General features: G+C 45.0%; 1 protein-coding gene across 9 annotated transcripts in view; it reads left to right on the top strand.

The window, feature by feature from the left end:
* stau2 (staufen double-stranded RNA binding protein 2) overlaps nt 1–26,283 on the top strand; it is a 340,608-nt gene that overhangs the window by 70,545 nt on the left and 243,780 nt on the right. For all 9 annotated transcript variants that reach the window (XR_013498337.1, XR_013498339.1, XR_013498338.1 and 6 more), the window contains one exon: nt 16,019–16,154. Coding sequence is in view for 6 of the 9 variants with exons in the window: in XM_078216313.1 (XP_078072439.1) it covers nt 16,019–16,154 (136 nt within the window). In the remaining 3 variants the exon portion in view is untranslated. The remainder of the gene's footprint in view (nt 1–16,018; nt 16,155–26,283) is intronic.

Here is a 26,283-nt window from a genome sequence, read left to right as displayed (position 1 = left end):
ACTGCCACACACTCACTCTCACTGACCCACACACTCACTCTCACTGACCCACACACTCACTCTCACTGACCCACACACTCACTCTCACTGACCCACACACTCACTCTCACTGCCACACACTCACTCTCACTGCCACACACTCACTCTCACTGACCCACACACTCACTCTCACTGACCCACACACTCACTCTCACTGCCACACACTCACTCTCACTGCCACACACTCACTCTCACTGACCCACACACTCACTCTCACTGACCCACACACTCACTCTCTCTGACCCACACACTCACTCTCACTGCCACACACTCACTCTCACTGCCACACACTCACTCTCACTGACCCACACACTCACTCTCACTGACCAACACACTCACTCTCACTGACCCACACACTCACTCTCACTGACCCACACACTCACTCTCACTGCCACACACTCACTCTCACTGCCACACACTCACTCTCACTGACCCACACACTCACTCTCCCTGACCCACACACTCACTCTCACTGCCACACACTCACTCTCACTGCCACACACTCACCCTCACTGCCACACACTCACACTCACTGCCACACACTCACTCTCACTGCCACACACTCACACTCACTGCCACACACTCACTCTCACAGACCCACACACTCACTCTCACTGACCCACACACTCACTCTCACTGACCCACACTCACTCTCACTGACCCACACACTCACTCTTACTGACCCACACTCACTCTCACTGACCCACACACTCACTCTCACTGACCCACACACTCACTCTCACTGACCCACACACTCACTCTCACTGACCCACACACTCACTCTCACTGACCCACACACTCACACTCACTGCCACACACTCACTCTCACAGACCCACACACTCACTCTCACTGCCACACACACTCACTTTCACTGCCACACACTCACTCTCACTGCCACACACTCACTCTCACTGCCACACACTCACTCTCACTGCCACACACTCACTCTGACACACTCACTCTCTCTGACCCACACACTCACTCCCACTGACCCACACACTCACTCTCACTGCCACACACTCACTCTCACTGACCCACACACTCACTCTCACTGCCACACACTCACTCTCACTGACCCACACACTCACTCTCACTGACCCACACACTCACTCTCACTGCCACACACTCACTCTCACTGACCCACACACTCACTCTCACTGACCCACACACTCACTCTCACTGACCCACACACTCACTCTCACTGCCACTCACTCACTCTCACTGCCACACACTCACTCTCACTGCCACACACCCACTCTCACTGACCCACACACTCACTCTCACTGACCCACACACTCACTCTCACTGACCCACACACACACTCTCACTGCCACACACTCACTCTCACTGACCCACACACTCACTCTCACTGCCACACACTCACTCTCACTGCCACACACTCACTCTCACTGCCACACACTCACTCTCACTGCCACACACTCACTCTCACTGCCACACACTCACTCTCACTGACACTCACTCACTCTCACTGACCCACACACTCACTCTCACTGACCCACACACTCACTCTCACTGACCCACACACTCACTCTCACTGACCCACACACTCACTCTCACTGCCACACACTCACTCTCACTGACCCACACACTCACTCTCACTGACCCACACACTCACTCTCACTGCCACACACTCACTCTCACTGACCCACACACTCACTCTCACTGCCACACACTCACTCTCACTGCCACACACTCACTCTCACTGCCACACACTCACTCTCACTGCCACACACTCACTCTCACTGACCCACACACTCACTCTCACTGACCCACACACTCACTCTCACTGCCACACACTCACTCTCACTGCCACACACTCACTCTCACTGCCACTCACTCACTCTCACTGCCACACACTCACTCTCACTGCCACACACTCACTCTCACTGCCACACACTCACTCTCACTGCCACACACTCACTCTCACTGACCCACACACTCACTCTCTCTGACCCACACACACACTCTCACTGACCCACACACTCACTCTCACTGACCCACACACACACTCTCACTGACCCACACACTGACTCTCACTGCCACACACTCACTCTCACTGACCCACACACTCACTCTCCCTGACCCACACACTCACTCTCACTGACCCACACACTCACTCTCACTGACCCACACACTCACTCTCACTGACCCACACACTCACTCTCACTGCCACACACTCTCACTGCCACACACTCACTCTCACTGCCACACACTCACTCTCACACACTCACTCTCACACACTCACTCTCACACACTCACTCTCACTGACCCACACACTCACTCTCACTGACCCACACACTCACTCTCATTGCCACACACTCACTCTCACTGCCACACACTCACTCTCACTGCCACACACTCACTCTCACTGCCACACACTCACTCTCACTGCCACACACTCACTCTCACTGCCACACACTCACTCTCACTGCCACACACTCACTCTCACTGCCACACACTCACTCTCACTGCCACACACTCACTCTCACACACTCACTCTCACTGACCCACACACTCACTCTCACTGACCCACACACTCACTCTCACTGACCCACACACTCACTCTCACTGACCCACACACTCACTCTCACTGACCCACACACTCACTCTCACTGACCCACACACTCACTCTCACTGACCCACACACTCACTCTCTCTGACCCACACACTCACTCTTACTGACCCACACTCACTCTCACTGCCACACACTCACTCTCACTGACCCACACACTCACTCTCTGACCCACACACTCACTCTCACTGCCACACACTTACTCTCACTGCCACACACTCACTCTCACTGCTACACACTCACTCTCACTGCCACACACTCACTCTCACTGCCACACACTCACTCTCACTGCCACACACTCACTCTCACTGCCACACACTCACTCTGACACACTCACTCTCTCTGACCCACACACTCACTCTCACTGCCACGCACTCACTCTCTCTGACCCACACACTCACTCTCACTGACCCACACACTCACTCTCTCTGACCCACACACTCACTCTCTCTGACCCACACACTCACTCTCACTGACCCACACACTCACTCTCACTGACCCACACACTCTCACTGCCACCCACTCACTCTGCCACACACTCACTCTCACTGACCCACACACTCACTCTCACTGACCCACACACTCACTCTCACTGACCCACACACTCACTCTCACTGACCCACACACTCACTCTCACTGACCCACACACTCACTCTCACTGACCCACACACTCACTCTCACTGACCCACACACTCACTCTCTCTGACCCACACACTCACTCTTACTGACCCACACACTCACTCTCACTGACCCACACACTCACTCTCACTGCCACACACCCACTCTCACTGACCCACACACTCACTCTCACTGACCCACACACTCACTCTCACTGACCCACACACTCACTCTCTCTGACCCACACACTCACTCTCACTGACCCACACACTCACTCTCACTGACCCACACACACACTCTCACTGACCCACACACTGACTCTCACTGCCACACACTCACTCTCACTGACCCACACACTCACTCTCCCTGACCCACACACTCACTCTCACTGACCCACACACTCACTCTCACTGCCACACACTCACTCTCACTGCCACACACTCACTCTCACACACTCACTCTCTCTGACCCACACACTCACTCTCATTGCCACACTCTCACTCTCACTGCCACACACTCACTCTCACTGCCACACACTCACTCTCACTGCCACACACTCACTCTCACTGCCACACACTCACTCTCACTGCCACACACTCACTCTCACTGCCACACACTCACTCTCACTGCCACACACTCACTCTCACTGCCACACACTCACTCTCACTGCCACACACTCACTCTCACTGACCCACACACTCACTCTCACTGACCCACACACTCACTCTCACTGACCCACACACTCACTCTCACTGACCCACACACACACTCTCACTGACCCACACACTCACTCTCACTGACCCACACACTCACTCTCTCTGACCCACACACTCACTCTCACTGACCCACACACTCACTCTCACTGACCCACACACTCACTCTCACTGACCCACACACTCACTCTCACTGCCACACACCCACTCTCACTGACCCACACACTCACTCTCACTGACCCACACACTCACTCTCACTGCCACACACCCACTCTCACTGACCCACACACTCACTCTCACTGCCACACACTCACTCTCACTGCCACACACTCACTCTCACTGCCACACACTCACTCTCACTGCCACACACTCACTCTCACTGCCACACACTCACTCTCACTGCCACACACTCACTCTCACTGCCACACACTCACTCTCACTGCCACACACTCACTCTCACTGCCACACACTCACTCTCACTGCCACACACTCACTCTCACTGCCACACACTCACTCTCTCTGACCCACACACTCACTCTCTCTGACCCACACACTCACTCTCACTGCCACGCACTCACTCTCTCTGACCCACACACTCACTCTCACTGACCCACACACTCACTCTCACTGACCCACACACACACTCTCACTGACCCACACACACACTCTCACTGACCCACACACTCACTCTCACTGACCCACACACTCACTCTCTCTGACCCACACACTCACTCTCACTGACCCACACACTCACTCTCACTGACCCACACACACACTCTCACTGACCCACACACTCACTCTCACTGACCCACACACTCACTCTCACTGCCACACACCCACTCTCACTGACCCACACACTCACTCTCACTGACCCACACACTCACTCTCACTGCCACACACCCACTCTCACTGACCCACACACTCACTCTCACTGCCACACACTCACTCTCACTGCCACACACTCACTCTCACTGCCACACACTCACTCTCACTGCCACACACTCACTCTCACTGCCACACACTCACTCTGACACACTCACTCTCTCTGACCCACACACTCACTCTCACTGCCACACACCCACTCTCACTGACCCACACACTCACTCTCACTGACCCACACACTCTCACTGCCACCCACTCACTCTGCCACACACTCACTCTCACTGACCCACACACTCACTCTCACTGACCCACACACTCACTCTCACTGACCCACACACTCACTCTCACTGACCCACACACTCACTCTCACTGACCCACACACTCACTCTCACTGACCCACACCCTCACTCTCTCTGACCCACACACTCACTCTTACTGACCCACACACTCACTCTCACTGACCCACACACTCACTCTCACTGCCACACACCGACTCTCACTGACCCACACACTCACTCTCACTGACCCACACACTCACTCTCACTGACCCACACACTCACTCTCACTGCCACACACCCACTCTCACTGACCCACACACTCACTCTCACTGACCCACACACTCACTCTCACTGCCACACACTCACTCTCACTGCCACACACTCACTCTCACTGCCACACACTCACTCTCACTGACACACACACTCACTCTCACTGACCCACACACTCACTCTCACTGACCCACGCACTCACTCTCACTGACCCACACACTCACTCTCTCTGACCCACACACTCACTCTCACTGACCCACACACTCACTCTCACTGCCACACACCCACTCTCACTGACCCACACACTCACTCTCACTGCCACACACTCACTCTCACTGCCACACACTCACTCTCACTGCCACACACTCACTCTCACTGCCACACACTCACTCTCACTGACCCACACACTCACTCTCACTGACCCACACATTCACTCTCACTGACCCACACACTCACTCTCACTGACCCACACACTCACTCTCACTGACCCACACACTCACTCTCACTGCCACACACCCACTCTCACTGACCCACACACTCACTCTCACTGCCACACACTCACTCTCACTGCCACACACTCACTCTCACTGACCCACACACTCACTTTCACTGACCCACACACTCACTCTCACTGACCCACACACTCACTCTCACTGCCACACACTCATTCTCACTGACCCACACACTCACTCTCACTGACCCACACACTCACTCTCACTGACCCACACACTCACTCTCACTGACCCACACACTCACTCTCACTGACCCACACACTCACTCTCGCTGACCCACCCACTCACTCTCACTGCCACACACTCACTCTCACTGCCACACACTCACTCTCACTGCCACACACTCACTCTCTCTGACCCACACACTCACTCTCACTGCCACACACTCACTCTCACTGCCACACACTCACTCTCACTGCCACACACTCACTGCCACACACTCACTTTCACTGCCACTCACTCACTCTCACTGCCACTCACTCACTCTCACTGCCACTCACTCACTCTCACTGCCACGCACTCACTCTCATGCACTCACTCTCACACACTCACTCTCACACACTCACTCTCACACACTCACTCTCACACACTCACTCTCACACACTCACTCTCACTGCCACACACTCACTCTCACTGACCCACTCACTCACTCTCACTGACCCACACACTCACTCTCACTGACCCACACACTCACTCTCACTGACCCACACACTCACTCTCACTGACCCACACACTCATTCTCACTGCCACACACTCACTCTCACTGACCCACACACTCACTCTCACTGCCACACACTCACTCTCTCTGACCCACACACTCACTGCCACACACTCACTCTCACTGACCCACACTCACTCTCACTGACCCACACACTCACTCTCACTGACCCACACATTCACTCTCACTGCCACACACTCACTCTCACTGACCCACACACTCACTCTCACTGACCCACACACTCACTCTCACTGACCCACACACTCACTCTCACTGCCACACACTCACTCTCTCTGACCCACACACTCACTCTCACACACTCACTCTCACTGCTACACACTCATTCTCACTGCTACACACACACTTACTGCCACATACACACTTACTGTCACTGCCATTCACTCATTCATTTTCTCACTCATCCCTGTATAATCAGCAGGGCCCAATGCCCTCTGCGAGCTTCCCGCAACCTCTCCCTTCCTCGACCACACAATTTCTCTTTTCCTGAGCACACCGACATTTCACCCCCTCAAGGTCTGCCCCAACAGATCAGATCATTTCTACTGCCCTGACCCTGCTACAGCTGTTCCATTCTGTACTTACCTATCACTCATTGGTCCCCACACTGAAACCAAAATTTAAAACCTACCTGGCATGGAGAAACCAGCCTGATATTGGATGATCAGGTTCGCAGCGTTTTTAACAGTCTGTCCAAGAACATTTCAATGGCTGAGCCCAACCTTGTGGCCGAGTTGGACAAGCCTCTCGTAGGGTCTTAAAAGAGCTGCTTAATGTGGTAATGGATGCTTTGGTGTTAATTTTCCAAAATACACTAGATTTTGGAATGGTTCCACTAGACTGGAAAGCAGCAATATAACCCCTCTATTCAAGAAGGGAGGGAGGCAGAAGAGAGAAACCTATAAGCCAGTTAGCTTGACATCTGTTGAGGAAAGTTGTTAGAATCAATCATTAAGGAGTGTATAGCTGGGCACTCTCACTCACTCTCACTGACCCACACACTCACTCTCACTGACCCACACACTCACTCTCACTGACCCACACACTTACTCTCACTGCCACACACTCACTCTCACTGACCCACACACTCACTCTCACTGACCCACACACTCACTCTCACTGACCCACACACTCACTCTCACTGACCCACACACTCACTCTCACTGACCCACACACTCACTCTCACTGACCCACACACTCACTCTCACTGACCCACACACTCACTCTCACTGACCCACACACTCACTCTCACTGACCCACACACTCACTCTCACTGACCCACACACTCACTCTCACTGACCCACACACTCACTCTCACTGACCCACACACTCACTCTCACTGCCACACACTCACTCTCACTGACCCACACACTCACTCTCACTGCCACACACTCACTCTCACTGACCCACTCACTCACTCTCACTGCCACACACTCACTCTCACTGCCACACACTCATTCTCACTGCCACACACTCACTCTCACACACTCAAGGTAACTGGGAAAACTCAAGGTAACTGGGAAGGGTCAGCATGGTTTAGTGAAAGGAAAATCACGTTTGACCAATTTCTTGGAGATCTTTGAAGGAGTTACACACGCTGTTGGTGAAGAGCAGCCTGTAGATATACTGTACTTGGATTCCCAGAGGCTTTTGATAAGGTACTACATAAAAGGTTATTGCGGAAAATAACAGCGCATGGCATGGTGGATAACATATTAGCATAAATAGTAGGCTGGCAGAAAACAGCGTATACATAAATGGGTCTTTTTCTGATTGACAGGATGTGACGAGCAGAGTCTCACAGGGGTCTGTGCTGGGGGGCCTCAACTTATTACACTATATAGCTATGATGTGGAGAATAAAGACATGGTAGCTAAATTTGCAGATGACACAAAGATAGGGAGGAAAGTATGTTGCAAAGAGGACATAACGAGGTTGAAGACAGGTATAGATAGGTTGAGTCTGTAGGCAAAAATCTGGCAGATGAATTATAATGTAGGAAAGTCTGAAGTCGTTAACTTTGGCAGGATGAATAAAAAAATGCAGACTATTATTTAAACGAAGAATGACTGCAGATTCCCGAGATGCAGAGGGATCAAGGTGTTCTAGTGCTAAGCCACAAAAGGTTAGTATGCAGGTACCGCAAGTAATTAAGAAGGCTAAAGGAATACTGTCCTTTAAATGAGAGGAATTGAACATAAAATTTAAAATGTTATGCTTAAGTTATACAGGGCATGGGTGAGACCACATCTTGAATACTGTGTGCAGTTTGGCCTCCTTATGTAAGAAAGGATGTAAATGCATTAGAGGCGGTTCAGAGAAGGTTTACTAGATAACTGGAATGAGCGGCTTGTCTTGTGAGGAAAGGTTAGACAGACTAGGCTTGTTTCCACTGGAATTTAGAAGAGTGAGGGGTCATTTGATTGAAGATCCTGAACGGTCTCAACAAGGTGGACATGGAAAGGATATTTCCAGAACTAGGAACCTATTTTGAAATGAGGGGGCTCCCTTTTAGAACAGAGGTGAGTAGAATTTATTTCTCTGAGGACTGTGTGACTCTGGAATTCACTGCCTCAGAAGGCAATGGAGGCAGACTACAGTAGGACATGTCAATCCTGGAAGCAAAGCAGACCCTTCCTTGTTCTCTTGGACTTCATCCCAGTTGTGTTAATTGCTGTTACATCCTCTCAGCCTCACACTTCACACCCTCGCATCCATTCCCCATGTCATCTCCATCCAATATACGACATCTTCTCTGAAGCCTTCAACATGTCATTACTGAAGACGAACATCTCGCCAAGGCCATCCACACACCCCCACTTCTTGCCTTCAAACAACAGCACAACCTCAAACAGACCATTGTCTGCAGCAAATTACCCAGCCTTCAGGAGAACAGTGACCATGACACCACACAACCCTGCCACAGCAACCTCTGCAAGACGTGCCAGATCATCAACACGGATGCCATCATCTCACGCGAGAACACCATCCACCAGGTACATGGTACATACTCGGCCAATGTTGTCTACCTGATGTGCTGCAAGAAAAGATGTCCCGAGGCATGGTACATTGGGGAGACCATGCAGACGCTACGACAACGGATGAATGAACACCGCTCGACAAGGAACACTTCAGCGGTCATGGGCATTCGGCCTCTGATCTTCGGGTAAACGTTCTCCAAGGCGGCCTTCACGACACACGACAATGCAGTGTCGCTGAGCAGAGACTGATAGCCAAGTTCCGCACACATGAGGACGGCCTCAACTGGGATCTTGGGTTCATGTCACACTATCTGTAGTCCCCACGACTTGCCTGGGCTTGCACAATCTCACTAACTGGCCCGGCTGGAGACAATACATATCTCTTTAACCTGTGTTTAACCCTCTCTCCACTCACATTGTCTGTACCTTTAAGACTTGATTACCTGTAAAGATTCGCATTCCAACCATTATTTTGTAAATTGAGTTTGTGTCTTTATATGCCCTGTTTGTGAACAGAACTCTCACTTACCTAACGAAGGAGCAGCACACCAAAAGCTAGTGGCTTTTGCTACCAAATAAACCTGTTGGACTTTAACCTGGTGTTGTGAGACTTCTTACTGTGTTTACCCCAGTCCAACGCCAGCATCTCCACATCATCTCCATCCAACCCATGTCCCCACCTAACCTCATGCCAACTCACCACCTTCATCACCCACATCCTCCATATCAATTCATACAAACTCATGACCCTTCTATGTCCATTCACCCAGTATGCATTAATAACAGAACCAATGGGCCATATAGTAATAATGGCATACCTGGAACTACTAAGGGAAAATATACACACCTGCACAAATCTTCTATTGAAAAGGAAACTGCTGTTCCTATAAAACTCTTAATCAGACAGACCATTAAATTATAAATAACAGAGGCTTCAGACATTCACACCTCTTAATCTTGTGTAAATAAATTTTGAGACTTTGACAAACAGAAATAACATTATAACTATTTGAAGATGTCAGTCAAGCAATTGTCAAAACAGAATCCTTTGCTGTGATGATCCTTTTATGACTGTGGGCTCTGAGCTAATCATGCATAATGAGGATAGGTATAGGAACTGTTTGGTAGAACTGGATGGCCTCATTATGTATGCTTGTTATGCAAAGAGATGCTTAATAGACTACTGAAATTTATAGAGAATGGTGTTAAGCCTAGATGATTTTGTAGTCCATTCTGAAGCTTTTTCAGTTGAAATGTTGATGAAAGAGTAACCTGTAACTCATTTTTTTTCTATAATGAAACATCTACTTTGAACCCCTTTTTCCCATCTTCTCTACGCTCCCCTCCAGCAAGAGGTTTGAGAAGTTCCTATACTCGTTTTGTCATTAAGATTGATATTATGTATTCAGCTTCCTCAGTAGCTTCCCCCCTACCCATCCTCCCTTGCCCAATCTAAGCATCCAATCTTTGTCCTTAAGGGGCATCTCTCTCAATTCTCTCCCCTCATGCACTTTCAAAAAACATCTTATCTATGAGATCAACTTGCTGCACCCTTGAGCCAATTTCCATAAAATTGCTCATTTTTGTTCTCGGTACCCAATGTAGCTGACCTGTAAGTGGTTCTATTTTCTCAGATACTGACCCCTCTCTTGCAACTTTGCAATTATCAACACTTTCCTCATAAAATTCATGTTGTGCCCCTCAGACCTTGGGAACTACTGCCACATCATCAACCTCCCTTTCTTTCCCCTTTGCTCTCTGTCATTTTCAAATGTGTTATCATCTCATATTCTGAAACAGGATGGAGATACAATTCTGGCATGGTTGCTTACCTCATGTCCTTCATTTGGCAGGAATAACACCTGCCGGGGATGCTTCAGAGATGCTGTAATCACGACTCTGAGATCTTGACTTTGTTCAAGAAGGACGACAAGTCTGATTACAGTAATTACAGAAGAGTCTCCCTGCTATCTGCCAAAGGGAAGATCATTCCAAGGATCCTCCTGAGCTGCCACCACTCAGTAGCCAAAGAACTCCTTCCAGAGCTGCAGTGTTGTTTTCACCCATTGATAGGCACCACAGGCATGAACTCCATTGGTCAACAAATTCGAGAAAAGTGCAAGGAATAGCAATGTTCATTGCCTTTTTTGATCTCAAGAAAGCCTTTAACTATGGCATCCATGAAGGCTTATAGAATATCCTCCTCAAGTTTGTCTGCCGTCAGAAATTTGTCACCATCCTCTGCCTACTGCACAATAACAATTATGCCACAATCCTCAAGAACAGAGCCATTACAAACCCTATCTCATTGAAAACTGGTATCAAACAAGGTTGTGTTATTTCACCAACCTTCTCCATTTTTGTCATTGTAACATGCAGCTCACTTTCAACAAACTACCCACAGGGAAAGAGAGGCAAAATGTCAACGCATCATAGGGAGCACGCATACCTCAAACAATCCATCTAACCAAACCTTCAAGCAGCACCTACCCCAGCCTGTGGCAGAATCTGCAGGTTGCGCGTTGAACTTATCAGCCAACTCAGGATCCATCAGATCAGAGTGGAAGCAAATTATCCTCGATCCCAAGGGACTGCCTAACAAGGGCGGGGGGGGGGGAGGTGGCGCGGCGGGGAGGATCCTCAATGTGAAGATAGGTTTTCGGCTCCAGAAAGACTATGTGGTGGCCACTGCTACTGAAACTATCATGGACAGATGAATCTGTGGCAAGCAGATTAGTGAGGATGGGGTCAAAAATGTTTTTCTCTCTTGTTGGTTCCCTTACAACTTGCCACAGACCCAATCTTGCAGCCATGTCCTTTAGGACCTGGCCAGCTTGGGGGTTCAGTATGTAGTTAATCAGGAGGATTTCTTTGTCCATGTTTGACCAGATGCCATGTGACTTCATTAGCTCAGGTGTTGATGTTGAGGACTCTCAGGGCAGCTCCCTCCCATCTGTATACCACTGTGCCACCTGCCACCACCTCTGTTAGGCCTGTACTGCCAGTGGGACGACATACCCCGGGATGGTGATGGTGATGGTGGTGTCCGGGACGTTATTTGTAAAGTATGATTTCCCAGCACTACCCGGAACCCATTCGTTAAGCACCCCCAACCCCAACTTTTAATCCTTGATCCTGATAATACGTTAGCTGCCTAGGCTAAATCCATCCCTGAACTCATCTGCCTCCCTTTTAATTTTTTTATCATCCTTCTTAAAACAGCCCCTTTGACCAAGCTTTCACTTGCTCCTACCATCTACTCCCTTGATTCAAAGTCAAGGAGCTACAATAAAATTGAAATCAATGGGAAAGGTGTCCACAGGCTAGGGTCATACATACTTAGCACAAACAAAGATGATTCTGGTTGTTCAAGGCCAATCATCTCAGCTCAGGACATTCATGCAAGGATTTCTCAGGGCCTAAGCTGAACTATCTTCAGTTGCTTCATCAATGATCTTCCCTGAACCATTAAGTCAGAACTGGGGACATTTGCTGACGATTGCACGGTGTTCAGTTCATTGCAACTCCATAGATAATAGAACAGCCCTTTCCTACATACAGCAAGAATTGAACAGCATTCAGATCTGTGCTGATAAGTGGCAAGTGATATTCAGAACAGGAGAGAGTCTGATCACATCCACTTGCCATTCAATCATTGCTGAATCCCTCACCATCATCATCCTGGAGTTCACCATTGACCAGAAACTTAAACTGGACCTGCCCCATTAACACTGGCTCAAAGAACAGGTCAGAGCTGGGTATTGTGTGGAAAATAACTCCTATGCTGACTCCCCAAAGCCTTTCCACCATCTACAAGGCACAAGTCGGGACGGCACAGTGGTTAGCACTGCTGCTTCACAGCGCCAGGGACAGGGTTCAATTCCTGCCTTGGGTAACTGTCTGTGTGGAGGTTGTACGTTCTCCCTGTGTCTGCATGGGTTTCCTCCATGTGTTCCAGTTTTCTTCCACAATCCAAAGATGTGCGGGTTAGGTGGATTGCCCATGGTAAATTGCCCTTTAGTGTCCAAAGATGTGCAGGTTAGGTGGATTGGCCCTGCTAAATTATCTCTTAGTGTCCCAAGATGTGTAGGTTAGTGGAAATTAGCGGGGTAAGTACATGGGGTTACGGGGATAGGGCCTGGGTGGCATACTCTGTCAGAGAGTCGGTGCAGACTCGATGGACCGAATGACCTCCTCCTGCACCGTAAGGATTCTAAGTCAGCAGTGTAATGGAATACTCTCCAATTGCCTGGATCAGTGCAGTTCCAATAACACTCAAGAATCTCAGTGACACCCAGGACAAAGCAACTTGCTCGATTGACACCTCATCCACCATTTTAAATATTTACTCCCTCCATCATTGTTGCAATGTGGTTGCTATCTACAATATGCACTGTGGCAACTTGCAAAGGTTTCTTCAACAGCTCCTCCCAAGCCTGTGATCTCCATCATCCAGAAGGACATGGACAGCAGACGCATGGGAGCACCACCATTTTCAAATTCCCCTCCTATTCAAACACCACCAGGCCTGGTAATTTATTGCTGTTCCTTAATTGTCGTAGGATCAAACTCCTGGAATTTGCACTGTAGAGTTGTAGTGAGAGTACCTTTACTCTCACTGGTTCAAGAAGGTGACTCACCACCACCTTCTCAAGAGAAATTAGGAATGGACAGTAAATACTGGTTTGGTCAGTGGGTTGGCTAACTTGTGAATGAATTAAAACATCCAATTTTTTATTAGGCCTCTGTGAAGTACTTTGCAAAATTTTTATATGGTGAAAGTACTATATAAATTCAAGTTGATTAATAAGTTGGCCAGTGAAACTGGAGTTGTGAATCAGGAGATCTAATTATTTTAACATTGAATCATGTCACTAATAAAATGATCATCAGATTTGAGCAAATTCATATTTTAATTTTTTTGAAAATCTTCATGAATCTTGAGATTTAATGGGGAAAAAGCAGCAATTCAAAAATTAATGTAGTCAATAAATCATTGAACAGCATGTTGTATGTTGACAAAGGAGGAGCTGCAATCTTTGTTTTACTATTTTATTTGATGTTTTTTCAACAGTGTTAGAGATTTATCAGGTTTGATGCAAAGTTTGCAACTTGTCCTTCAAGGGGTAGTAATTATGTTTCTAACTGGTCTAAACCTTAAAATCAGGAGGCCAAGAAATTAAGAATCAACTTCTGAATCTTCAACCATAGCTTAGTCAGAGTGTTGTGGGTTAAAGTCTTACTCCAAGAGCTGAGCACAAAATTACGGACTTTTACTACTGAGAAAGTACCACACTGTCAGAGATATTGTCTGTCATTTAAAACATAAACCGAGTCCTGTGGGCTCTCAGATAGATGTGAAAGATTCCATGGCACTATTTCAATGAAGCACAGGGGAGTTCTCCCCAATGTCCTGGCTATTTATCCTTCAATCAACATCACTAAAACAGATTATCACATTATCTGCAAATTGGCTGCCATGTTTCCCACATTATAACTCTGGCTACACTTCAAAAGTACTTAATTGGTTGTAAAACATTCTGGGATGCCCTGATGTTGCGAACAGTACTACATAAATGCAAATCTAGCTGTCTTTCTGTCTTCAAAATTTGGGAAATAAATTGAGTCTAAAGAATACATGAGGAGTAAGTATACTAAGATTGAAAATAGAGTCACTGGTTGGAAATTTCTGCTACAACCAGCTGTTGGCTATCTGAGTATCCCAAAAAAAGACAGCTGGAAAACAAAAGGAAACTTGTCAACGATCCCAAATAATTTGCATGCAAGTCAATGTATCATGGCAGCAGCAGTTGAATGGGGAGGGAGTTCTTTACCCAGCCTCCTTTGTGGCAGGGAGACTGCTCTACCTCAGGGGCTGAATGCTTGCATGACTGTATCCAAGGGATAGAGTGGTTTCTGAGCTGCTGTTGGTGCTGGGGTAAAGAACTCCCTTTTCGACTAAAGTTGGAACTTCAAAGAGCAAGGCCATATCTCACCCCACCAATATCCTAGCAGTCCCTTACCCAACCTCCAAACTTTGAATATTAGCAGCTGCAATGTATAAAGACATGAGATCCCCAACAGGGGCTGGAGAATGTTAATCCTCCTACTCATACATCTTGACTCTGTCACAATAAAAAAATCCATCAAAATAGGTTTGTATAACTGCATGGAAGAAAAAATAAGTTATTGATTTGGCTAACCTTTTATATTGGCCAGTAATACCAATGAATTATGAATAAATATAGTATTTGTCCAAGAGTGAATATTAAACAAAAATTCATAGATATATGCATAAACGGTAAATTGTTGATTTTAACCACATCTGTGAATAAGACTTTTATGTTGTTCATATTGTAGCTTATGAAACTACTGAAAACATTTTTTGGCTACAGGTAGTATAACACCGACTGTAGAGCTGAATGGTCTTGCGATGAAGAGGGGAGAACCTGCTATCTATAGACCATTAGAGCCAAAGCCAATGCCTAATTACAGAGCTAACTATAACTTTAAGGGCATGTACAATCAAAGGTTAGTCTGGCAAGCTTTTTACTTAATAGTAAATTAATTGTTAATTAAAATGCTTATTTGTGTTTAAATTACATTTTATTCATTCAGTTTTACTTTATTTCGAGAACAAATATGATGTAGTCCATGCATTTCTTTTACATGGCTGGTCCAGTTCACTTAATGGTCAATGGTAACCTCCAGGATGTTGATAAGGATTATAATTAAAAGTTTCCTTCAAAATCTATAAGATAGATCTTGCCTGAATCTTGTTGCTCAACCACATAAGAAAAATACAATTTAGTTAAAGGTTTGTATCTGTGTGAGAATCGTGTTGCTCAGAAACAGTTTATTTTTTAAAACGTTTATAATCTTATGACTTGTGTCATGTGTTTTGTTTTTAAAAAATCCACTTGGGGGAAAAAAATCACAACAACAAAGGGCAATTGGAAGCTTCCAAATTAAAAATTTGTTTGTTTCGACTAGAAAAAAATATTTTTGAAGCAATATTTTATGAAACATCTCCCAATTGATTGACTGACTAGCTCCTTTGTTTTAAGGACAGGATACTTAAATAAAATTTGAGAGTTCATAATAGTTATGTGTAAATACTGCAAGAGAAATTCTACTTCCAGCCGACTGCATAGCATTTTGTGACACCCATTGTCTCATCCTGTAACATAGTCTAACCTTTCTGTGTCCACTATAGTATTCTGTAGTATTTATTTCCTTAGTTCTGTGTTCAATCATTCACGTTGTTCATGTGCTGGCAGATGTTTGAGAACTTTATATCTGTCGTTACAGTGGTGTTATCTCCCATTGGCTGTAAAGTTTAAGCTTTAATTAATAACTTTGATTCAACATCAAGTCAATTCTACGTTAACTCCGAAATCTATATGAAAGCCTTTCTTATCGTGAAAAGTCACATGATGTCACTGTTGTTTCCTCATGGCTCTTGAAACCTGTAAATTCTGCTATGCATTCCAGGAACAGTCCGAGACAAAGTGAATCATTATGTTGAAGTAGCTTATTAAGGTAAGCATCTTCAGCATCTCCCTGTTCTACCAGGTTATATTAAATCATAGCCCACCTAGTTATTTTTCTCCCACTCCCTCCCCAGCAGAGCACTATTGGATCTTTTTACTACAATTGATGAATTATTTAATCCAAGTCATTGTTCAGCTTGGACGGGCAAATTACTTTTTGAGTCAGATAATAAGTAATCAAATGATTTGAAAAGCCAAACAACAAGTAGTTGAAAAACTAACCTCAACTTCACCTCCACGGCCTCTGTGGCTCCCATCCTTTAATCACCAGTACCTGTTGCTGTAAATTTTATTGCGAATCTTATTATAAACTAATAAGATTTAATTTCATCGGACGCTTGATTGTGCTTTGGCATCTTTTCCAACATTCTGGCAAAGTAATTTTTTCTTGGCATCGTGTAAAGCAGAGAGCACTTGGATGCTTATTACTTTTACAAGTTTGCCTGAACAAGGAAATCTCAAAGTTTTACTCATTACTTTGTAGACTGAAAGAGTTCAGGTAGATTTCATTCTGGACAGAGCTTGAATTTATTTATATGAAGCTTGACATCAAGGTTGTATCACTAATACAGGTTAATCCAGGCACTGCACATCAGTAGCCCTGCAGCTTGTGGGTGTGTAAATTTTTATCAGGATCTAAGAATTCAGAAGTCCAAATAGATTGCAACCAAAACGTGGCATCATGTGTACCCAGGACTAGTTTGTTGTGGCAATATTTCTTGGACTGAGGTGTTTACATGTATGCCCTCCAAAGCAATAGCATGGGCTCAACTTTTGGGAGAGGTTGGGTATCATCAACAATTGAGAGAAAAAATTGTAATAGTAAATAGTACAAAACCTGTCTTCCTCACCACATGAAAGAGATAATTTTACAAGGCTTTGCTCCAAGAATGAAACTTTGTCAAGGACAAATGGATCAGAAAGCTGAGACTACTGTTATCTCCACTGTTGTGCCTTCAAAGTCCTGTGTCAGGAGGAAGGACTCTCAGAATTAATTGTATGGTTTCATCAGTAGTGATTAGCAATCAGTATCTATGCTCATCATTTCTCATGAATTCAGAATCTACTGATGACTGCAGTATATTTGTGCCTGCCACAAAGACTATTGGAATAAAATCTATTTACTTAATAATTACCAAAATATTTGCTCAAGAAGGCAAGATCTATCAGAAAGGACATTTGTTACTTAAAAAGCTGATCAAAGGCAGAAAGTATACAAGTATACAGAAAGTATACAGCCTGCTCCCACTTCTTTTCTGGTGGGAATTCCAGCATCTTTGAAAGCTGAGGTATATTTGTTGGTGAATAGACCCAGCCAGTATAAAGCTATCTCTTGTTGAACAAATTTGAACGTCAAACAACCTGGCCAGATTGTTCTTCAAAGAATGCTTCAGTGACAAATAAGTGTTGCCTGGATAGACAACTTAACAGCTGTAAGGCATATGAATGAGGAATGAGTTGTTCTCCGATTTTGGCAGGATGACTATTATGGCACTCAAATTTGCACTATAAATGCAATGAATGAAATCTTATTGCAACAAACAAGGAAATACAAATATAGGTGTCATAGGGCCCAGTAGATGAGATTTGTCTAGATTGAGAGAGAAATTTTAAATATCGATGAGTAGTTATTGAAGATCTGTTCATTCTCTTGATCAGAAAGCTCTGCTGTGCCCCTGTTCTGTGTCCTTGAATCTTCAACAGCATTCCCAAGATTTTAGTGGAGGGCCTGATAGCCCCACCACACCATGCCTGTGAAAAATCTGGTTCCATGTCACCCAAGCATCTCTTGCTCAATGGAAAATTGTACTTTTTTTGATTGTTTCTGGGAAATCAGTTTTTCCTGTCATAATATCATCAGATTTGCAATTTGTGACCTTACATTCCTGATCTTTATAGAAGGGTCGCACTCCCTGGATTCCCTCAATGCTTCAGTTTTGAGAAATTCCTTGGATTGTGGGAATTGTATCTCTTTTTAAAAAAAAGTATATTGAGAGCTATAAAAATTCCTTTGAATAGTTCCTTGCATACTGACAGCATTTTGGAGCATTTCCATTGGAATATAGGGTCAGAAGAACCAAGCTGATCCCAGTTCAAATCCAAATGGCACTTAATTGTGGTATGGGTGACATTGAGGAAGAAAGATTGGTGTAGGAAGTTGTAATATCCTAACTATGTTAAAGGTTGTGGGTTTTAACAAAAAAGAAAAAATGTGGTTTGCACATGTAGATTCAAGCTAACAAAAACAGATTTATTCTAAGAGCACTTGCCCATACAGACAACAAACTGCAAGTAAAATAGCAGCCTCTACAACACCCTAATGACATCACCATCAAATCATTTTAGTTAATCATGTGATTAGCGCTGCTGCCTCACAGCGCCAGGGCCCTGCGTTCAATTCTGGCCTTGGGTGACTGTCTGTGTGGAGTTTGCACATTCTCCCCGTGTCTGCGTGGATTTCCTCCGGGTGCCCTGGTTTCCTCCCACAGTCCAAAGATGTGCCGGTTAGGTGGAATGGCCATGCTAAAATTGTCCCTTACTGTCAGGGGGCCTGGCTAGGGTAAATGCATGGGTTATGGGGATAGGACCTGGGTGAGTCTGTGGTCGGTGCAGACCCGATGGGACGAATGGCCTTCTTCTGCTCTGTAGGATTCAATGATTCTATTCTATGTGAGCTGCTCTTAAAGCAATCTGCAACCACTTAAGTATATAGCACCCAAGTCCTTTACTTTTGTGCTCATGACCACAAGTTAGTACAATGTTATATACAGGATCAATACTACTCTAGACACAGTACTATGCACCATTAATCACTATACACAGTAAATAAGGAGGTTAATCAGGAAGACATCTATTCTTCTTTGGTTATTTATTCACAACGTTCTGGAATTTGGTGGTCCTTGACCCTAGAAGTATGATTTGGGACTTCAGTAGACACCACTTGTCTTGGAACTAATGCTGCATCATTCTCACTTGATACAGCAGCCAGGACACAACCATAAGACAAATCAGATTCAACTAAGTCTTCCATAGTAGTATTCACAATACTAGGGACTAAAGAAGTTGGTACTTCTGGAGATAATTCTGAGAAATAATTTTGAGATGGCAGTAATTGGTTAGCATGGTGTTGCCAAACTGGTTCACCTTCATAACTGGAACCTTGTAAGAAATGGGCCCTGCTTTTTGCTAAAACTATGGCTGGTACCCATTTCTCACTCGTGGTATAAATACATGCTAACAACTCAATCTCCTTGTTGAATTAAGTGTTATTTTGCCTTCACTTCTCATCTAGCAACTTGAGATTGTTGTTGATGTTCTATTGTCTCTCAAGTTTCTGGAAGTAATAACAAATCAAGTGTAGTTCTCAATTTTCTCTTTAGGAGTAGTAATGCAGGTGAACATTGGGTAGTTGCATGAGTAGTGTTTCTATAAGATGCCAAAAAGCTATTCACACAACATAATAACAAACCTTGCTCTTTTGAAGCTTTAAAAGAATGTTTTAAGGATTGCATGAATTTTTCAGCCACTCCATTGATTGATTAATGATAAGGTGCAGATTTTATATGCTGAATACCATTTACTTTGCGATAATCATCAAACTCTTGTGAAGTAAACTGTGAACCATTATTGCTAACAATCTGTTCCATTTTACTGAATCTTGCAAATATTTCATTAAGTTTGTTAATAGTTTGTTCAGATGTAGTAGATTTCATGATAACTTCTGGCCACTTTGAGCATGCATCAATTATGACTCAGTATATATACGTAACCCTCAAATGGACCAGCAAAATCTAAATGAAATCATTGCCATGGCATTTTATGTCCAAGTCCAAAGATGTGTGGATGAGGACATGAACCTCCTCCCTCATTTGCTTATCTGAATTTCCCATTAATGTATCAATGCCACCTCCCCCCTCATGATCTAACTACATCAAATATCCTCCTATTATTTTCTTCCTCTAGCTTAACTAGATTCTCCTTGAATATATTAATACATTTCAAAAGCCTTTGGTGGTGAGTTCCACGTTCTAACCACTCGTTCTAATGTTCTACCCAAGATATTTCTTCTGAACTTCCTAAAGGATTTATTCGTGACTATCTTATACTTATGGCCTCTAGCTCTGTTCCTGTTCAAAACTGGAAACATTTTTTCCATCTATCCTGACAAACCCTTGCATAATTTTAAACAGCTCTATCAGATCACCCCTCAAATTTTCTTGAGAGAAGAGTGCCAATCTGTTTAATCTTGCCTAATATGCATAACCCCTCATTTCTGGCAGCTGTCGAATAAATATTTTTTGAACCTTCTTCAGTGCCCGTTACCCTTTTTACAGAAAAGTATGGTCTAACCAAGACTCCTGACAAATTTAATATAAGTTCTCTACTTTTGCATTATGACTCTGAGTCTTAAAGAGCAGCAGGGGCTGGGGTTCAAACCCTAGTTTGTGTTGAGTTGGTTAATTTCAGCTAAATGACAGTGAGACAATACAGATAAGGATAACAAATACAGCTAAGGATAAAAAATAGTCAGCAGGAAATTGAGGAGCAAATATGTAAGGAGATTACAGATAGCTCCAAGAAAAATAGGGTGGTAATAGTCGGAGATTTTAATTTTCCCAACATTGACTGGGACAGCCATAGTATTAGAGGGTTGGATGGAGAGAAATTTGTTGAATCTATTCAAGAGGAATTTCTCATTCAGTATGTGGATGGCCCGACTAGAGAGGGGGCAAAACTTGACCTCCTCCTGGGAAATAAGGAAGGGCAGGTGACAGAAGTGTTAGTGAGGGATCACTTTGGGACCAGTGACCATAATTCTATTAGTTTTAAGATAGCTATGGAGAATGATAGGTCTGTCCCAAAAGTTAAAATTCTAAATTGGGCCAAGGCCAATTTTGATGGTATCAGACAGGAACTTTCAAAAGTTAATTGGGGGAGTCTGTGGGAAGGCAAAGGGACGTCTGGTAAGTGGCATGTTTTCAAAAGTGTGTTAACCAGGGTTCAGGGTAAACACATTCCTCTTAGAGTGAAGGGCAAGGCTGGCAGAAGTTGGGAACCCTGGATGACTCGGGATATTGAGGCCTTGGTCAAGAAGAAAAAAGAGGCACATGACATGCATAGGCAGCTGGGATCAAGTGAATCTCTTGAAGAGTATAGGGGGTGTAGGAGTAGAGTTAAGAGAGATATCAGGAGGGCAAAAAGGGGACACGAAATTGTTTTGGCAGATAAGGCAAAGGAGAATCCAAAGAGCTTCTACAAATACATAAAGGGCAAAAGAGTAACAAGGGAGAGAGTAGGGTCTCTTAAGGATCAACAAGGTAATCTATGTGAGGATCCACAAGAGATGGGTGAGATCCTAAATGAATATTTCTCATCAGTATTTACTGTTGAGAAAAGTATGGATGTTAAGGAAATTGGGGAAATAAATAGTGATGTCTTGGGGAGTGTACTTATTACAGATAAGGAGGTGCTGGAAGTCTTAAAGCGCATCAAGGTAGATAAATCCCTGGGACCTGATTAAATATATCCCAAGACGTTGTGGGAGGCTAGGGAGGAAATTGCAGGTCCCCTAGCCGAGATATTTGAATCATCGATAGTGATGGGTGAGGTGCCTGAAGATTGGAGAGTGGCAAATGTTATGCCTTTGTTTAAAAAGGGCTGCAGGGAAAAGCCTGGGAACTACAGGCCAGTGAGCCTCACATCTGTGGTGGGTAAATTGTTGGAAGGTATTTTGAGAGACAGGATCTACAGGCATTTAGAGATGCAAGGACTGATTAAGGACAGCCAGCATGACTTTGTGAGTGGAAAATCATGTCTCACAAATTTAATTGAGTTTTTTGAAGGGGTAACCAAGATGGTAGATGAGGGCAGTGCAGTTGATGTTGTCTACATGGACTTTAGCAAGGCCTTTGACAAGGTACCGCATGGTAGGTTGTTACATAAAGTTAAATCTCACGGGATCCAGGGTGAGGTATCTAAATGGATACAAAATTGGCTTCTTGACAGAAGCCAGAGGGTGGTTGTACAGGGTTGTTTTTCAAACTGGAAGCCTGTGACCAGCGGTGTGCCTCAGGGATCAGTGCTGGGTCCACTGTTATTTGTCATTTATATTAATGATTTGAATGAGAATATAGGGGGCATGGTTAGTAAGTTTGCAGATGACACCAAGATTGGTGGCATAGTGAAGAAAGTTATCTCCAATTGCAGTGGGATCTTGATCAATTGGGTCAGTGGGCTGATGAATGGCAGATGGAGTTTAATTTAGACAAATGGGAGGTGATGCATTTTGGTAGATTGAACCAGGGCAGGACTTACTCAGTTCATGGTAGGGCGTTGAGGAGAGTTACAGAACAAAGAGATCTAGGGGTACATTTTCATAGCTCCTTGAAAGTGGAGTCACAGGTGGACAGGGCGGTGAAGAAGGCACTCGGCATGCTTGGTTTCATCGGTCAGAACATTGAATACAGGAGTTGGGACGTCTTATTGAAGTTGTACAAGACATTGGTAAGGCCACACTTGGAATACTGTGTGCAATTCTGGTCACCCTATTATAGAAAGGATATTATTAAACTAGAAAGAGTGCAGAAACGATTTACTAGGATGCTACCGGGACTTGATGGATTGAGTTATAAGGAGAGGCTAAATAGACTGGGACATTTTTCTGTGGAGCGTTGGAGACTGAGGGGTGACCTTATAGAGGTCTATAAAATAATGAGGGGCATAGACAAGGTAGATAGTCGATATCTTTTCCCAAAGGTAGGGGAGTCTAAAACTAGAGGGCATAGGTTTAAGGTGAAAGGGGAGAGATACAAAAGTGTCCAGAGGGGCAATGTTTTCACACAGAGGGTGGTGAGTGTCTGGAACAAGTTGCCAGAGGGAGTAGTAGAGGTGGGTACAATTTTATCTTTTAAAAAGCATTTAGATAGTTACATGGGTACGATGGGTATAGAGGGATATGGGCTAAATGCGGGCAATTGGGATTAGCTTTGGGGTTTTTTAAAAAACAAGGGCGGCATGGACAAGTTGGGCCGAAGGGCCTCTTTCCATGCTGTAAACCTCTATGACTCTATCTCTGAGCTGATGGGGCAGAGGGAGGAATGGAAAAATCAGGCAAGGTTTGCCACATTTACCGGCTGAAGAATGTATATGTGTCAATATTGGATTAAGAAAGGGTTGGGCTCTACGTCAACATCTTGTAATTCTCACTCTTAGCGTAAGCATTTCAGCAAACTATCGAAAGTATTTGGAACACTGCAACTCCAAACCAGCATGAGTCAGTGTCTCGAGAATGGGAGATAAAGATATGGCAGAAAATTTTAAAAAATTATTGTCCCTGATATATTTCCCCTAAGTACCTTGTGACTTTCTGGAGGTTAACAATGTTACAGTAAATGTTTTTAAATAAGAGACTTGAAGAAAATTTGCAACATATATCTGAGCTATTTTTAGCTTTTATTCCTGAATTCCAACATGTTACCTCACTTGTCCAGATCTTATACGTCAGAGAAGTGTGAATGCTTCACACCCTTTTCAGCTACTGCTAAGAGCTAAATGAGCAATGAATTTTTTTTACGTTCCATGAGATCTACTCATCTGACTAAAATAATAAACATTCCAGTGACATCAGTACACTTACTAACTTGAGTGGAAGTAATTTAACCAAAACAAGTTTGACATAACCTTAAACGTTAAGCTGTGCTTTAAGCAACTAAGAAATCAGAAAGGAATATAACTAAGTGTATCACATTCAAGAAACCCTGCCTGAGAATATACTGGCCTTGGAGTGACAGGTTGGGAGTAGGGTTGTCAACTCTGGCTGGTCATTTTCCAGGCAATGTCAGTGGAAGTGATGTCACTGAAGGATTTCTGAATGAAATTGGAATTATTTTAAGCAAGAATGTTTGAAGAAATGAAAGGAATTTAGCAGATCATCATGGGCACGATATTTTGCCATATTTATTTTAATCACCTGGCGATTCAATGCCACTTTGCAGTTGGTTCCAGGCACGGACTCCTGCCTGACTCTCCCCAGTATCATCCATTGCAACTTGGCAGTCGTGGGATAGCGGTTCCCTATTCTGGAAATGGAGTGGGGCTCACACTTGGCTGTTGCCCAGGAAGCGGTGAGCCAATGCCATTGACACCCTATATCAATGATCGACTGACTTTCTCCCTGCTCTTTGGCAACCTGTTGGTCAATGCTGCTGGGCTGGGGCCGGGGCAATGGAACCAATGGTTCCCTCCAGCATCTCCACTCTCATGTCAGACTCTGGCTCAGAATCCATACAAGTCAAGATCCTCCTGCAAACCATCATGGTCAGTCCTGATGTGTCTGGCAGTGATTTGGGTGATTACATATGTGCTGTCAGCTACTTCTCTGCTCATTCCCTTTGCATGTGTGCATATGTAAAAAAACCAGGCACAAACAACCTTCTACTCGCTGTACCTTTCCTTTGCTGCTGCGTCCAGTCAAGTTCAGTCACATGCAGCTTCGATTGATCCCTATCGTTGAAGTTCAGGAACACTGCACAGACTTCGCTCTACACTTGTCTATCGCTGTTAACAGATGCTAAAGTTAATCACGCTGATAGTCCAATTCTGGATTTAAACATTTTGCTGTCTGTTAAAAGGTGAAAACTGTTCCTTTTCAATTCAACACTATTTCTTACCTGAGAATGCATGGCGGTGTCAGAAGACTGGCTGAAAGCTGGACCATCACCCGTCAGTGAAATTCAAACCCTCGCCAATCCCATAGCAGCCCACCAAAAGCCCCAGCCAATTGGGATCCTCCTGGCTTTTTCCCCCAGTTGATGATTTGAATTTGATTGGGCGGCATTGCGCTAGATCCAGCTGTAGTTTAGAAGTACAAATGATGTAACTGATTTTCTTAAAACAACGTTTCAAAATCTCCTGGAATGATTTCCTTGAGGTTGATACTGATTCCTGGCTATTCCGGGAGGGTTCGCTGGGAGGCGGGTGGGCCAGTAAAATGCCTTGGCACCGTATTGGATGCAGTCACACCACTCAGAAAGTTTCCCAACGGCGGAATTGGCAGCTTCTTGTCTCCCCACCGACTGAAGGTGGGCAGCAAATTGAATAACTTAAAG

Source organism: Mustelus asterias, chromosome 7, assembly GCF_964213995.1.
Source record: "Mustelus asterias chromosome 7, sMusAst1.hap1.1, whole genome shotgun sequence".
Lineage (NCBI taxonomy): Eukaryota > Metazoa > Chordata > Chondrichthyes > Carcharhiniformes > Triakidae > Mustelus > Mustelus asterias.
This window is presented reverse-complemented; position numbering and strand designations above follow the sequence as displayed.